Raw genomic sequence first — 15,636 nt, 5'->3', positions numbered from 1 at the left:
TCCAGCAGGTTGTCGTCCACCTCAGACATCCTGTCCAACGTCTTATTGGCTAGCCTATGAATCCTGCAGTTGAAGCTCTCCATCGTTGATCTTTCGTGCAATTCTTTTATTGTATTATAATATGGTGGTAACTCTTTGTACGCTTTTCTGATGACTTTGCTTTGGATGGATTGTAGTTTTGTCATCGATGTTTTACAAGTTGCTGCTAGGATCGCTGATGGGTACTCCAACTGTGGCCTCACCAGTGCTTTGTACAACAAGAGGTACATGTCGGTGGATACTGAGCTGAATCTCCTGATTTTCTTGGCGGTTTGACTGCCTCTTCTGATGCAGTTCAGCAGATGGTGTTTTAATCCTGTCCTGGTGAAGGTAACTCCAAGGACCTTGATAGAGTTCTTGAAGGGAATTCTTCTGCCGTCCACAATTACATCTGATGGTTTTTGGATGGACACTGATAGCAGTTGGAATTTTGCTTGGCTGGTGCCTATTTTCCATTTTTTTTCATATTCATTGACCTTATTTATTTCTCCTGCTGTTTTTAGGGCTAGCATGTTTTTACTCCTTTTATTTGGGTAGGTTATGATTTGTGTGTGGTCATCCGCAAATATAATCTGGTGACAGCCTACATCAGGGGCAAGGACATCTCTAGTATGGAAGTTGAAAAGTATTAGTGCCAACACACTCCCGTGGGGGACTCCACTTAGAATTGGGAACTCCGGACCTGAAATTCTCCCCATCTTTATTTGTGCTTTCCTGTTATCCAGGAAGCTGCACAGGAGCCTTACTATGAGGTTTGGCATGGGAGTGATCATCAATTTATATTTCAGGCCATTGTGCCACACTTTGTCAAAGGCTTTTGCAATGTCCCTTGAAACTACATTGCACCCTTGTCCTTCCGCTTGTGAAATTGCTATATTTTCATACATTACTGCAGTGGCCAGTTGAGTCCCTCTACCATTTTCATTTAGGAATCTTACTAACCTGTTTTTTATTTGTAGCGAGAGTCTGCGTGGCGATATTATAGCAGCTCAGACCTGGAGTTGAATTCTCATTGGTTGGGCGTCTTGGGCGAAGTCGTGGAACTCGCATTGATGGTCGCGGAGATTCTGTCGTGCGTGCACCATCGTAATGTGCCTGGGGATGGACGTCAGGAATTCTATCTGTAGTATAATATTAGAAATTCTCAATATGAATATTGACCAGTTACTCAGGAACGTCGCTGAGCCTGAGAAGTGAATTGCAAGAAAAATAGAAAAAACTATATAAAATCAACTCCCTTAATTCTGCCATTCTCTTTAACAGCATTGGCTTAACAGAGAGTCTTCTATTAAAATATTAATAATAATAATAATAATAATAATAATAATAATAATAATAATAAGAGAGGGGACTAAACAACACAATAGAAGATGTAAAACAGAGGCTTAAGGCCAAAGCACATAAGATCCAACGGTACATGAACAGGAATAAGGGATACCAACAAAACAAACTATTCGGAACCAACCAGAAAAGACTATACAGCCAACTAAGAGGGGAAGACAACCACCCAGAAATTCCTGAAGCCGAACCAAGTAAGAGACTCTGGGAAAACATATGGAGCAATCCGGTATCACACAACAAACACGCAACATGGCTCCAGGAAGTCAAGGAAGAAAAAACAGGGAGAATAAAACAAAGATTCACAGAGATCACGACAGACACAGTCAGACACCAACTAAAGAAAATGCCAAACTGGAAAGCCCCAGGTCCCGATGAAGTCCATGGATACTGGCTCAAAAACTTCAAGGCCCTATACCCACGAATAGCAGAACAACTCCAGCATTGTATCTCAAATCACCATGCACCCAAATGGATGACCACAGGAAGAACATCCTTAGTACAAAAAGACAAGAGTAAGGGAAATATAGCCAGTAACTACAGGCCTATCACCAGACTACCAATAATGTGGAAGTTACTAACAGGTATTATCAGTGAAAGGCTATACAACTACCTAGAGGAGACAAACACCATCCCCCACCAACAGAAAGGCTGCAGAAGGAAGTGTAGGGGCACAAAAGACCAGCTCCTGATAGACAAAATGGTAATGAAGAACAGTAGGAGAAGGAAAACCAACCTAAGCATGGCATGGATAGACTATAAGAAAGCCTTCGACATGATACCACACACATGGCTAATAGAATGCCTGAAAATATATGGGGCAGAGGAAAACACCATCAACTTCCTCAAAAATACAATGCGCAACTGGAATACAATACTTACAAGCTCTGGAATAAGACTAACAGAGGTTAATATCAGGAGAGGGATCTTCCAGGGCGACTCACTGTCCCCACTACTCTTCATAGTAGCCATGATTCCCATGACAAAAGTACTACAGAAGATGGATGCAGGGTGCCAACTCAAGAAAAGAGGCAACAGAATCAACCATCTGATGTTCATGGACGACATCAAGCTGTATGGTAAGAGCATCAAGGAAATAGATACCCTAATCCAGACTGTAAGGATTGTATCTGGGGACATCAGGATGGAGTTTGGAATAGAAAAATGCGCCTTAGTCAACATACAAAAAGGCAAAGTAACGAGAACTGAAGGGATAAAGCTACCAGATGGGAGCAACATCAAACACATAGATGAGACAGGATACAAATACCTGGGAATAATGGAAGGAGGGGATATAAAACACCAAGAGATGAAGGGCACGATCAGGAAAGAATATATGCAGAGATTCAAGGCGATACTCAAGTCAAAACTCAACGCCGGAAATATGATAAAAGCCATAAACACATGGGCAGTGCCAGTAATCAGATACAGCGCAGGAATAGTGGAATGGACGAAGGCAGAACTCCGCAGCATAGATCAGAAAACCAGGAAACATATGACAATACACAAAGCACTACACCTAAGAGCAAATACGGACAGACTATACATAACACGAAAGGAAGGAGGGAGAGGACTACTAAGTATAGAGGACTGCGTCAACATCGAGAACAGAGCACTGGGGCAATATCTGAAAACCAGTGAAGACGAGTGGCTAAAGAGTGCATGGGAAGAAGGACTAATAAAAGTAGATGAAGACCCAGAAATATACAGAGACAGGAGAATGACAGACAGAACAGAGGACTGGCACAACAAACCAATGCACGGACAATACATGAGGCAGACTAAAGAACTAGCCAGCGATGACACGTGGCAATGGCTACAGAGGGGAGAGCTAAAGAAGGAAACTGAAGGAATGATAACAGCGGCACAAGATCAGGCCCTAAGAACCAGATATGTTCAAAGAACAATAGACGGAAATAACATCTCCCCCATATGTAGGATGTGCAATACGAAAAATGAAACCATAAACCACATAGCAAGCGAATGCCCGGCACTTGCACAAAACCAGTACAAAAAGAGGCCTGATTCAGTGGCAAAAGCCCTCCACTGGAGCCTGTGCAAGAAACATCAGCTACCTTGCAGTAATAAGTGGTACGAGCATCAACCTGAGGGAGTGATAGAAAACGATCACGCAAAGATCCTCTGGGACTATGGTATCAGAACGGATAGGGTGATATGTGCAAACAGACCAGACGTGACGTTGATTGACAAAGTCAAGAAGAAAGTATCACTCATTGATGTCGCAATACCATGGGACACCAGAGTTGAAGAGAAAGAGAGGGAAAAAATGGATAAGTATCAAGATCTGAAAATAGAAATAAGAAGGATATGGGATATGCCAGTGGAAATCGTACCCATAATCATAGGAGCACTAGGCACGATCCCAAGATCCCTGAAAAGGAATCTAGAAAAACGAGACGCTGAAGTAGCCCCAGGACTCATGCAGAAGAGTGTGATCCTAGAAACGGCACACATAGTAAGAAAAGTGATGGACTCCTAAGGAGGCAGGATGCAACCCGGAACCCCACACTATAAATATCACCCAGTCGAATTGGAGGACTGTGATAGAGCAAAAAAAAAAAAAAATAAAAAAAAAAAAAAAAAAAAAAAAATAATAATAATAATTATGTACTAAGGAACCTCCGTAACGAGGCTATAATATTGACAATTGTTTTAACATCAATAGGACTGGAGAGGGATACGGAGCAGCATCTGAAAGTCTCTTTAAGTAATTTTTAATCTTGTACAAAAGTATATTCTTAACACTACTGTGGCTTTTAATTATCCATAATAATAATAATAATAATAATAATAATAATAATAATAATAATAATAATAATAATAATAATAATAATAATAATAATAATAATAATAACAGCTAACCAAAGCACAACTGGCTAATAGAATTCCTGAAAATATATGGGAAGAGAAAAACACCAAAAGATTGTTAAAAAATACAATGCGCAATGGGAATACAGTACTTACAAGCTTTGGAATAACACTAGCAGAAGTTAAAATCGGGAGAGAAATCTTTCAAGGCGACTCACTGTCCCGACTACTCTTCATAGTAGCCATGATTCCCATGACGAAAGCACTGCAGAAGATGGATGCTGGGTACCAACTCAAGAAAAGAGGCAACAGAATTAACCATCTGATGTTTATGGACGACATCAAGCTGTATGGTGAGAGCATCAAGGAAATAGGTACCCTAATCCAGACTGTAAGGATTGTATTTGGGAATATCAGGGATAAAGTTACAAGATGGTAATAGCATCAGACATATAGACGAGACAGGATACTAATACTTGGAAATAATAATATGAAACATCAAGAAATGAAGAGGATACGATCAAGAAAGAATTTATGCAGAGACTTAAGGTGATGCTCAAGTAAAAACTCAATGCCGAAACAATGAAAGCCATAAACATACGAACAGTACCAAATAAGATGCAGAGCTGGAGAACTGGATAGGACGAAGGCTGTACTCTGCAGCAGAGACCAGAAAACTACGAATTACATGACAATACACAAAGCATTACAACCAAAAGCAAATACAGACAGATTATACATAACACAAAAGGAAGGAGGGAGAGGTCTACAAAGCATAGAGGACTGTGTCAACACTGGGCAATACCTGAAAACCAGTAAAGACGAATGGCTAAGGAGTGCATGGGAAGAAGGACTGATAAAAACAGTCTAAGACCCAGAAATATACAGACAGGAGAAGAAAAAACAGAACTGAGGAATGCCACAGCAAACCAATGCCCTACCGTACATGAGACACAGTAAAGAACTGGCCGGCAACGAAACATAGCAGTGGCTAAAGAGGAAAGAATTCAAGAAGGAAACAGAAGGAATGATAACAACTGTACAAGATCAGACTCTAAGAACCAGATATTTCCAAAGAAAAATAAATGGAAATAATATCTCACCACTATTCAGGAAGTTCAATATGAAAGACGAGACCATAAACCACATAGCAAGCGAATGTCCGGCTCTTGAACAGAACCAGTACACAAAGAAACATAATTCAGTATGCAAAGCCCTCTACTGGGGCCTGTGCAAGAAATATCAGTTAGCTTGCAGTAATAAGTGGTACGAACACCAGCCAGATGGAGTGATAGAAAACGATCAGGCAAAGATTCTCTGGGACTATGGTATCAGAATAGATGGGTGATAGGTACCAATAGACCTAGACGTGACATGATTGACAAAATCAAGAAGAAAGTATCATTCATTGATGTCGCAATACCAGGGACACCAGAGTAGACGAGAAAGAGAGATAAAAAATTAATAATTATCAAGACTTGAAAACAGAAATAAGAAGGATATGGGATATGCCGGTAGAAATGGTACCAATAATCATGAGAACACTGGGCACAATCACAAAATCCCTGGAAAGGACCCTGGAAAAACTAGTAGATGCCGAAGTACATCCAGGACTCATGCCTTGCTATTAGAAACAGCGCAGATAGTAAGAAAAATGATGTTCAAGTTAGGAGTGGCTGGAGGTATTATATCTCACTATTGTTAAATTAAAGCTGCTTTTCGGTAGAAGCCATAGTGGAAAGGGTGAAAATAAGGGAAAATATAGCTGTAAAATTATTGTGATTTGAAAAGCTTATTTAATAAAAGTGAAATGAGAAAAGCCTATCAGTAGAAATTGAATGAAATATTGGCAGGGGCTAAGGATGCAGAGGTGGGGCAGATGACGATTAGTTTTTAACATTCTCTTTCGTGGCCAAAGGTTTTGTGAAGGTAAAAAGAAGATTGTGTGAGGGGCCATTGCAAGTCAGAAGTAAAAGGAAAAAGTGCATAACCTGGAGTTTACAAGACATGTTTCGTTAATGGATACCTATGTACCATAATGTGCGTAAAAGGGTAAATAAGATAGAGGCAACTCTAATACACATAGAGACAAAGGAAGGTGTATGGTATGATTTTGAGTGAGATGGATAGTTAACCGAGTGTTTAGTGTTCAATGGGAAGAGTCATTTGGGTGAAGAAAAGGAAAGGTGCATATTTATCAAGTGTTTGATTTGAAATGATAAATCTAGAAGTTTGGAAGTAGAGCGTTAAGGTATTTGTCGTAAATGGTCCCAGAAAAAGCTTATGATACAACTTATGGAGGGATTTATGCAGTAGAAAAGGTTTTGAGAATGATTAAAAGTTTATATGATATAAGTGAAGTTTGAAATTGAATATGCATCCAGGGGAGTGACTGGTTGGTGAAGTTTGAATCTGACACATGAATTTCTTTGTCTTCATGTCTCTTTAATATCTTTATGGATGAAGTCCGGAGAAAGACAGAAACGGTAATTGGAAATTTGTGAGGCAGGAAAACGACTCAAACGGAATGTGGAAATTATTTGGTTTGCAACTAATGAAGTGCTGACTTGGGATGGTTAAAAGATGCACCAGAAACCAGTGAAAGTATTTGAAAATGTGTACAAGCAAAAAGTAAATGTTAGGAGACCAAGAAGTGGGAAGATGATAGTAATATTGTTGACGGAAGAATTGAAGTGGTTGATTTGCATATTTATTTCAAAGTAAATCGAAAGAATGGTGGTAGAATGAGAGAAAAAGTGCGTCAAGGAACGAAAAGGTGAATGAAGAGAAGGAGCAAGGATTGAGCAAAAGATTGGGAGACTGGGAGTGCCTATGAGAGCCTGGGATTAATGAGCGAACTTTGCTTCATTCAAGTGAATGATGGATGTTTAAATGAGAATAAAAAATAATAAGAAAACATAAGATTTCAATATGCTGAGATGAACTGTTAGCGTCATATATTTGGCATAGGAAGTACCTAAAGAAGGAGAGATGTTGAGATGCACATAAGTGGTAAAAATGGAAGCATATGCGATTGGAGAGATAAGTGTACCTACTAAGATGGTACGATCATATGAAAAGAATAGAGGCGACAGGCGCTGATCAAAGATTCCATATCTTGGAAGTGTTAGGAGGGAGGAGGAGAAGAAAACCTAGAAACAATGACTGACGGGCGATAGAGCTAATGGAAATAAAGGTCCATACTACCTAAGAGGTGTTAAATTGCGCGTAAGATTGCTGTGAATGGCATACTGTGTATTCGATAAATGGCTCGCAAGCATCTCTGGTGGAAGTATGAAGTCCCTGACATGCTGGAAATTTTCTGCACAGGGGTTTATCCATGATTCAGCAGTTAAGATAGTAGATCACTTGCACTTCAAATTATCACGAAGAACATTCAAGATGAACAATCTGCGGAGCTCGGTACATATTTAGTAAATGTTTTAGGCATCACAACACTTACTAATCTCTCGAATACAAAGCAAATAATTGCAATGGTTTTACATCATCTGTAAATAATTGTTACATGGCAATAACCTTTCAGTTATTGAAATTTCAGTGAGGTGCGATGGCAGTGTGTGTGTGTGTGTGTGTGTGTCTCAGTAGGCAGGCTCTTCAATTTGTTAATATCTTATATTCGTCCAACCTTTAAGGGAAGATCGTGCGAGGTGCAACAGACTCACTAGGAACGCAGACGGTGTTTTAGCTCCCTAAAAACACGTTTAATGAATAATTGCCATATCTGGAAATCACCTCATATTTTCTGTTGATTTTATTGAATGCAGAGTTCTTTGCAGACTAATTGAAATAAATAAAAGATTCATCTTACAATCAAACAGAATCATTACTACTTGCTATGATTTATTCGTTTCCTTTTTATTCAGACGCAGTCAAATTTTCATAGAGACAAGCGGCAGTTTTCAAAAAAGGATTCTTTCAAGATAAGGCGGCTGTCCCGTCACTACTTTGAAGGTAAGAATGCTTCATAGTATGCTAGATTTTATTAGAGTTTTTCCCAGACTTATTGAAACGCAGGGCTGGAATAAATTGCTATTTTCACCTATTTACTTTCTCCCAATATTTTGCAGTCTTGACGGAATTAGCTGCTGCAAAATTCAAACTGGTGCACTACTTGACATAGTTTCAGTAAAATCCTAATTTCTGATATAGTTTCCACTTAATTCATTAGAAAAATCATTAACAGAGAGAGAGAGAGAGAGAGAGAGAGAGAGAGAACACTACTCTTAAAATAACTTGACCACCGTTGGTGAAATCTACGCGTCATCGTTGATTTTCTTTTTTCTAATAGAAAATAACGAGCCGATACAAGATGGCTGTCAGAGGGACGAGGCACGTTACATCGGCGATGGCCAGTGCTACAAACTCCTGACGAAGGGCCCTTGCGCCATTGACGAGTTCCTCGTTCTAAGTCGCAGGAACAACAGCGGTGTGTGTGAAGCTAGACTCTGTCTACCCGACAGAATCTTCATCCCTGATTACCAGTTATGCTTCGACTTTCGGGATCCAAGTCTCTGCCCTTGTAAGTTCGGCTTTCTTTGGGTATAGCGAAGTTTCAGTTTTTTCCAATGATACCATTTATCCGGTAGTATAGCCAACCGCTGCATCTTTAAAATAGCTTTTAAGCATTTAGCTAAAATTTCTGTATACCTCTTTAATAAAGTAAGTACATTATATTTTATTATATATTTTTTCTAATTTTACATGGGCACTATATATAAAAGAGAAGTTTGATTTTATTTAAGAAATTACACATAAAATAATCATGGTTTATAGCTTTATCTTTGCTATCCAAAATTAAAGTAATGTTTGCATTATATAATAATCAGATAATTATGGCCGAATATTTCAGTTGGGGGAAACAGAGATGAAAATGCAGGATAAATTTAGCCTTAGTCTGAATATTAAGTACATGTCAACAGATAGGATAATTCTGAAATAATTTCAGTTATGAGAATGAAAAATGGAAACTATCTAAAATATCTTTGAAGAGAAGCTTGAACAGTAAGAGTATCATAAAAATGAATTTGGTAGCGACAACGTAAAAGTTTAGCTACCTGGAGTAGGAGATTTTCTCTATCCAAGTCCCTTTTGTAAAGCTTGAAGAGTGGTTTTTGAAAAGCCATCATACTTTTAGGATGCTGTTAAGTCTGAATGTTTGGGAAGAAACTTCTGTTTTTTTTATGATAAAGAAGGCAAAAGAAATGTCTCATCCTTATCACCGATGGCCCAGGTGAAAAAGATCTATTTGTCGCGGGTTGTAATGTATCTATAACGCCATCGATATTCAATGATGTGAAATATTAACCAGAACAATAACTGTCCGCTTAATTACTGATAAACCAAAGTGAATTCATAGATCGCCAATAGATGAAAAACTTTTAGGATTCCTTTTCCTCGTACCTGCCATTCGGAGCCATAGTGCAGCAGGTAAGTAGAAAAATACTTAAGTTTGTGATACAAGTATAAAATTTGGCACAAGTGCTCATTCTAGCAGCCTCTTTTGAGAAATCTGGGTGTCCACACAAAATTTTAATGTGACCAACACTTTTCAAGGTGGCCGCTAGTTGTTTCGATTTCTGACACTTTGAGTAAATTATTGTTGAAATAAATACATATATCATTATTCAGATAATTTCTTCCTGGGTGGAAGAGTTAATAGAAGATATCACCAGCGCTCCTACTACTATACTTACCATTGTGATAAAAATGGTGTACAAAATGGCTGCCATGAAAGATTTTGCTTCAAAACTCTGCAACTAAGAAAGATAGAGGCATTAAATTCTTATCTATGCCTACATTTATGAGGCGAGAGAATCTGTTTCTAGTATTTCTATTGGGCTATTACCAATATAATGATACTGGAAAGTATACAAGAACAAGACTATATTGCAGTATGGTAATAAAGTATATTGTCTATACTAGAGTACTGAACCAATGTCTTTTTTTAAAACCTGAAACAAACGCAAGCTTTTATAGATGCCTAGTGTCACCTTAAGTTTAGTGTGATGAAATTCTCATCATTTGTAACATTGTAGTTACACCTCACACTATGATTGCACCACACATTTGCAGCTACCCAAAACTGTGCATGTAAACCTGATTCTGTGGCATTTGCACCTGCCATGGCAACCAGACTTGCAGCCACATTTTGTAAGCTGTTCACAACTCTTTGCAATGGGAGAGTTGACTGTCCAGAAGATTTTCCAGTTTTCGCCAGTCTTTTCCAAACCCCAATTACCTGGACCCTGTGCTTCTGGCTGGCACATAATTGACTGACCCCACACACAACCTTCCTGATATGCTGAACTTTTGGTGTGCTGAAACAGAACTGCTCTGGTTAGACGTTAGAGGGATGGCTTCATAAGGTCTCTGCTCTCTGGCAAACAGGTCTGAGACTGGCTTTGTCACTGCACCACTTGGTGGTGTTGGGTTTTAGGACTTGAAGGAAGCAAGAGGGATATTTGTGAAAGAGTCAGGTAGCTCAGGTAGTACAGATTTTACCCTCTCTGGCCCAAACTGTACTGGCTGATGCTCTTACCCCTTGGTTGTCTTTGGCAGGGTGCTGGAATACCGAAATGCTGGTTCTATGAAAAGAGAGTAGTAGCCATAGTTGCTCAAGGGTTGTGATTGACGTTGTCCATGATCACAGTGTTGAACAACCCATTTCTCAAGACAGGTGGACAGACTACACCCTCTTCCACATACTTGGTGAAAATGACATCTCTTAGTTGGGCTGATGCCTTCAGCACCCTGTCATAGAAAATGCTCATGTCATGACCATGAAGCATTTCTACCAGGGTTCTATTCCTGGTTTTGGCATTGACAGCCATGCCCACGAACACTGGAAATGGAGTTTCCCTATCCTTCAAGTGTCGATGTACATTTGCTCCTTCCTCCTGTTTTAAGAAGCAATAGTACTGCAGAAGCTAAGCAACGGCTAGGTCTGACTTTAATGAGCTAAACCATAACTGTGACCTTATGTCTGTTCTATGTTAAACCATACCAGTGAAATGGAGCAGACTTTGAGGTATAGCATCGTTAATGCATCCTTCACCAAAGATACCATAAAACCTGGACTGATGATCCAGAATATGCTTGCTCAGTATTTTTGTTGCTTTGGCAATCACAAGTGTATCTGAGTAGTCAGATGCCTAAGATAGGGCTGAAGCTACATCTTCCTGCAAGGCAAGTAGCTCACTTGTTCCTTTCTTGCGTACTTCAAATTCAGGGATTTCTGCTAACAAATTGTCATTTAATCTTGTTGTATTTACAGTGGGTGAGGAAATGCCCAATTGTTCCAGGCACTGCTGGTATAATTGGGATATATCTGCAGGACCATCCGACCTCAAGCTGGCTTCAATGATATAATCTACCGGCTCTGATAGAACCAGTGGATATACATCTGGTTCTTCACTGTGACATTGTTCTTTCTCAATATTTCTAAGATGGGACCTCTCTCTCCCTATTGTAAAGACCAGTGAGACATACAAGATGCTATTCCAGCTCTTGTGCTATTGCATCACCTGCATCTAGTTTTGCCAATAATTTACCATCATTAAGTGTGTGAGCACACTCATTTAATCTTCTGTTGAGATTCATGGTCATTACTTGTCGAAGATCTGATACAAGTGCCACATTTTCACAAAAAATAAATGCTTCATTGTAATGACCTCTTTGACACTGTTTAGCATGCTTTTCCTGTGGTTCCTTACCTTCAACTGTAGATAAGTGCTTTATTGCACAATCAAGTTTTGCATTATTAAACACGACCCTACAGCTCTTGTGGTATTTTGCCGTGTTTTGTCATATTGTTGCCTCTATGCCACTGCCTTTATCCAGCATTGCTGAGTCAAAGTCACATGGTATTCACCATTCTATTGGAACAATGGAACATTGGTTGAAATCATCACACACCCATCATGTTTAGAATTATGATATACAGAAGTCAAGGGTGAAGTTAGACCTTCATTTTTCTTGTCTTCCTGAAAAAGACAACATTTGCTCTAGTCGGTCTTCCTTTTGTCTGTGATTGAATTTACACTTGCCATTATGGGGTCTTGACTAAGGCTGATGGGTTATCCTTTTTTCACTATAATCTGATATGCACATTGATGTATGAGATGCAACTAGATTCAGTCACCTTACACCTAATTCGATCATTCATCCAATGCCGTTTACATCCCATGTGATCTGTACACCATACAGGTAAGAGCAAGAACAAGTCATGTAGAGACCCGCTTACTGTTGGCTTGACTCTCCTGTGCTGACACCTCCTGTCAATTCAGGCGTGGCTCGCTAACTAGATCCACCAACTATACTAGATATATTCTTAACCAACTAATTGATATGGGGCTACTAGATAGAATTTTGGTATCACTAAACTACTGAACTACACTAAAGCAAAGCTAGGTACAGTTGAAGTAATGCATGATTAGCTGACACTGAACCCCATGCTGAGACACAAAGTAGTGAAGTCACCAGTGTGCCCTGGTTGTGCGCTGACATTCATTTTTTAAAACTGAAACTAAAGATAAAACCACCACCTAATGCACCTAAGACTTGCAAACTATTACATTGAACAGGAAGACATTTTTGCATGCCAACTGAATCGTGAGACATGATTACTAAAGGCTTTTGGCTGCCATATTGGATGACATCTTTATTAATATATGCTATATGAAATATTTAACAGAAATACATTTTACTTTTGCTTGGTGGCTGCCTAAAATGTGCATAACCAAAATAAATGCATAAACAAATGACCAGAGTCACATGAGTTCCATGTTAAAACCATGATTAGCAGCCACCTTCAACAACGGCTGTCATTTTGGAATTTTGAGTGGACAGCCAGTAATTTTTTAAAAAAGTGGCCTATGGAGAAGATATGTACCAAATTTCGTGCTTGTATCACTGAAGTATTTTTGTGAAAAAATGGTTCCATGTTCTGAACAACCACCCAATTTGTTCAATGTATATAGAAAAAAAAGAGGATTTTTTTTCTTTGAACGGCTGGAACGGACGAGATCCGCGTCCGCATCCAACATTCTTTAAAAAGACGCACAATATAGTACTTCATAAACTACTTTTCGCCATTATTATTCTCTTTATAGTATTTTTCCATGTCAAAGAGTATTTTTCTGATGAATGAAAATAATCTTTTCTTGTTCCATATAAGGATGTATAAGTGTTCAGTGCCACAACTGCATAGCAGTCTCTTTTCTTTTTGCACTCTCTTACTTTACCGGAAGTAATCCGTTCCTTAGGCTCTTAGAATATCAACGTCATGAAGACCTGCTGGGTTACAGAAAAGAGTTAGCACTTTCGCAACACTTTCAGATCTGTTAATTACAGTAAATACAGTCTTAATAAATATGGAGTGATTGACAGTCAGGTGTAGTTGACTAAGCATAAAAGTAAGATTAGTTCAGCTCTAGTGCTCGGAAAGAAGTGGTTCGTGACCTTTATTTAGTTTTGTTTAACAGCAGCATGACTGCTGGCATTGATATAAAGTACTTCATAATCCATATGCAGCCATTTTTTATGATATTATACCAATTTAATGGCTTTAAAGTCATTGCAACCAATCTTCATACCTGACATTCGTTAGCTTGAAGTCATATTCACAGATTATATTATCCGCACGTAACTGATTCCTTCGTCGTTGGTGATAATAGATAGAACAGACACCGGTGTCCATGGAAACTACTAAGGAAATTTAGACGAAATGTGATTTCGTTTGACCGTCAATGGCTCTTATGATGATGTTGCTGAAAATAATAATAATAATAATAATAATAATAATAATAATAATAAATAAAATAATTAATAATAATAATAATAATAATAATAATAATAATAATAATGTCAATGATGGTGAAGAGGATCAGAAGTAGAATAAGCTATTCTCAGATCGAAGGGAAATTTCGTTAAAATGGAAAGCAGGTGTATGGAAAATTACACCCAACGGTGATAAGAGTTTTGACGAGTTTTTGTTAAACTTTGCTTATTTTATCCGGAATACAAAATACACATGTTTGCCATTTGTCTCATTTTACCCAAGATATCTTTAACTATTTTCTGATCAGCTGGGCGTGAACCACGCGTCGACCCTTACGGATACCCAGTGTGCCAATGCAAATTTGGTACCTTTGATGTTCTGGGAGACGGGAATCACCTCGAGGACAATTCCTGCGCCCCCATTCTATCAAGGACGTCCACTTGTTCCGATGGAAAGGTTGGTTGAAGGAGGAAAAGTGATTTAAATAATCTCATAAAGAGAGAGAGAGAGAGAGAGAGAGAGAGAGAGAGAGAGAGAGGCTTAAGTGACTAAGAATGGTAGAGTTTTCCTTATACGAATACAAATGCCTAAACTATGTAGCTGCCTTGTCAAAGAAATCAAGAGACGTTTATATTGATCATTTGTAATAAAAGTATTTTCCAAGGATAAAGTCCATTGGTAAAGATTCTACATCATTCTTGTTAGGGCATTTTCCTAAAAAATAGTCTTATAAAATAGTATTTGTCTACATTTATATTAAAATGTTAAAACTTATATCAGGACCGCAAGGCCAGGAATTACACTAACTTAATAACCTATTCAAGACTATATCCACTTGTTGTAACAATATATCACGATTTTTAGCTCTGTTCTTAGATTTTGATATTTATTAGTCTCATCATTTTCTTTTAAATGAAAGGCATTAGGCTCTTTTAAAACATATGTTTAAAATGAATAAATCCAAATGAAGCTCAGTTCAAAGGTTGCTCATGAACAACAGAGGAAAGGTTCCAGTCGTTGTTGAATTAAACACAACCGGCATGTTACCATTACCGACGAACACGTCCATATCTATGGAATGCATGCTTCAAAAGAACTGAATAACGTAAAAGTATTGGCATACATGCATTGACGCTACACCAACCCTTTTACCACTTCTTTTATGGGTGTCAACTTTCCCCACTGTTTCTGTTCTTCTTATACCACCTACGTACCCTATTGAAATGAAACCCTTCTACATTATTTCTCTGTCAATTCTATTATATGCTTCCTTTAGGTCCATTTATGCTACACAACTGTTACTTTGGTCTCAATCTTCACGCTTATTACAGGCGTCTATTATCTTTCATTCACATTCATCTTCTACACTTCTCTTCTGTCAAGGAGAGTTGGATCAACAATCCCATCCATATACACTCCAAGTCCTCCCCCACTCTTTTGTACACATCCCGCAGCCTTGCTTGCTTAACCAGTATAATTATATATAATATATATATATAATATATAATATATAATATGTATATATATATACATATATACATTAAATATACCATTATATATATATATATATATATATATAATATATATTATAATTAATATGTATGGTATATATATAGTTATAGTATATAATA

At 38.3% G+C, this 15,636-nt stretch overlaps 1 protein-coding gene across 1 annotated transcript in view; it reads left to right on the top strand.

Annotated features, from left to right (window-relative positions):
• The window catches only part of LOC135205697 (uncharacterized), an 82,330-nt gene that overhangs the window by 52,218 nt on the left and 14,476 nt on the right, over positions 1–15,636 (top strand). Inside the window, exons 3-5 of the mRNA XM_064236672.1 lie at positions 8,091–8,178; positions 8,516–8,746; positions 14,313–14,461. Of these exons, the coding sequence (XP_064092742.1) occupies positions 8,091–8,178; positions 8,516–8,746; positions 14,313–14,461 (468 nt within the window). The remainder of the gene's footprint in view (positions 1–8,090; positions 8,179–8,515; positions 8,747–14,312; positions 14,462–15,636) is intronic.

This window comes from Macrobrachium nipponense, chromosome 11, assembly GCF_015104395.2.
Source record: "Macrobrachium nipponense isolate FS-2020 chromosome 11, ASM1510439v2, whole genome shotgun sequence".
Taxonomy (NCBI): Eukaryota; Metazoa; Arthropoda; class Malacostraca; order Decapoda; family Palaemonidae; genus Macrobrachium; species Macrobrachium nipponense.
The sequence above is the reverse complement of the archived record's forward strand: the minus strand, read 5'-3'. Positions and strand labels throughout refer to the sequence as shown.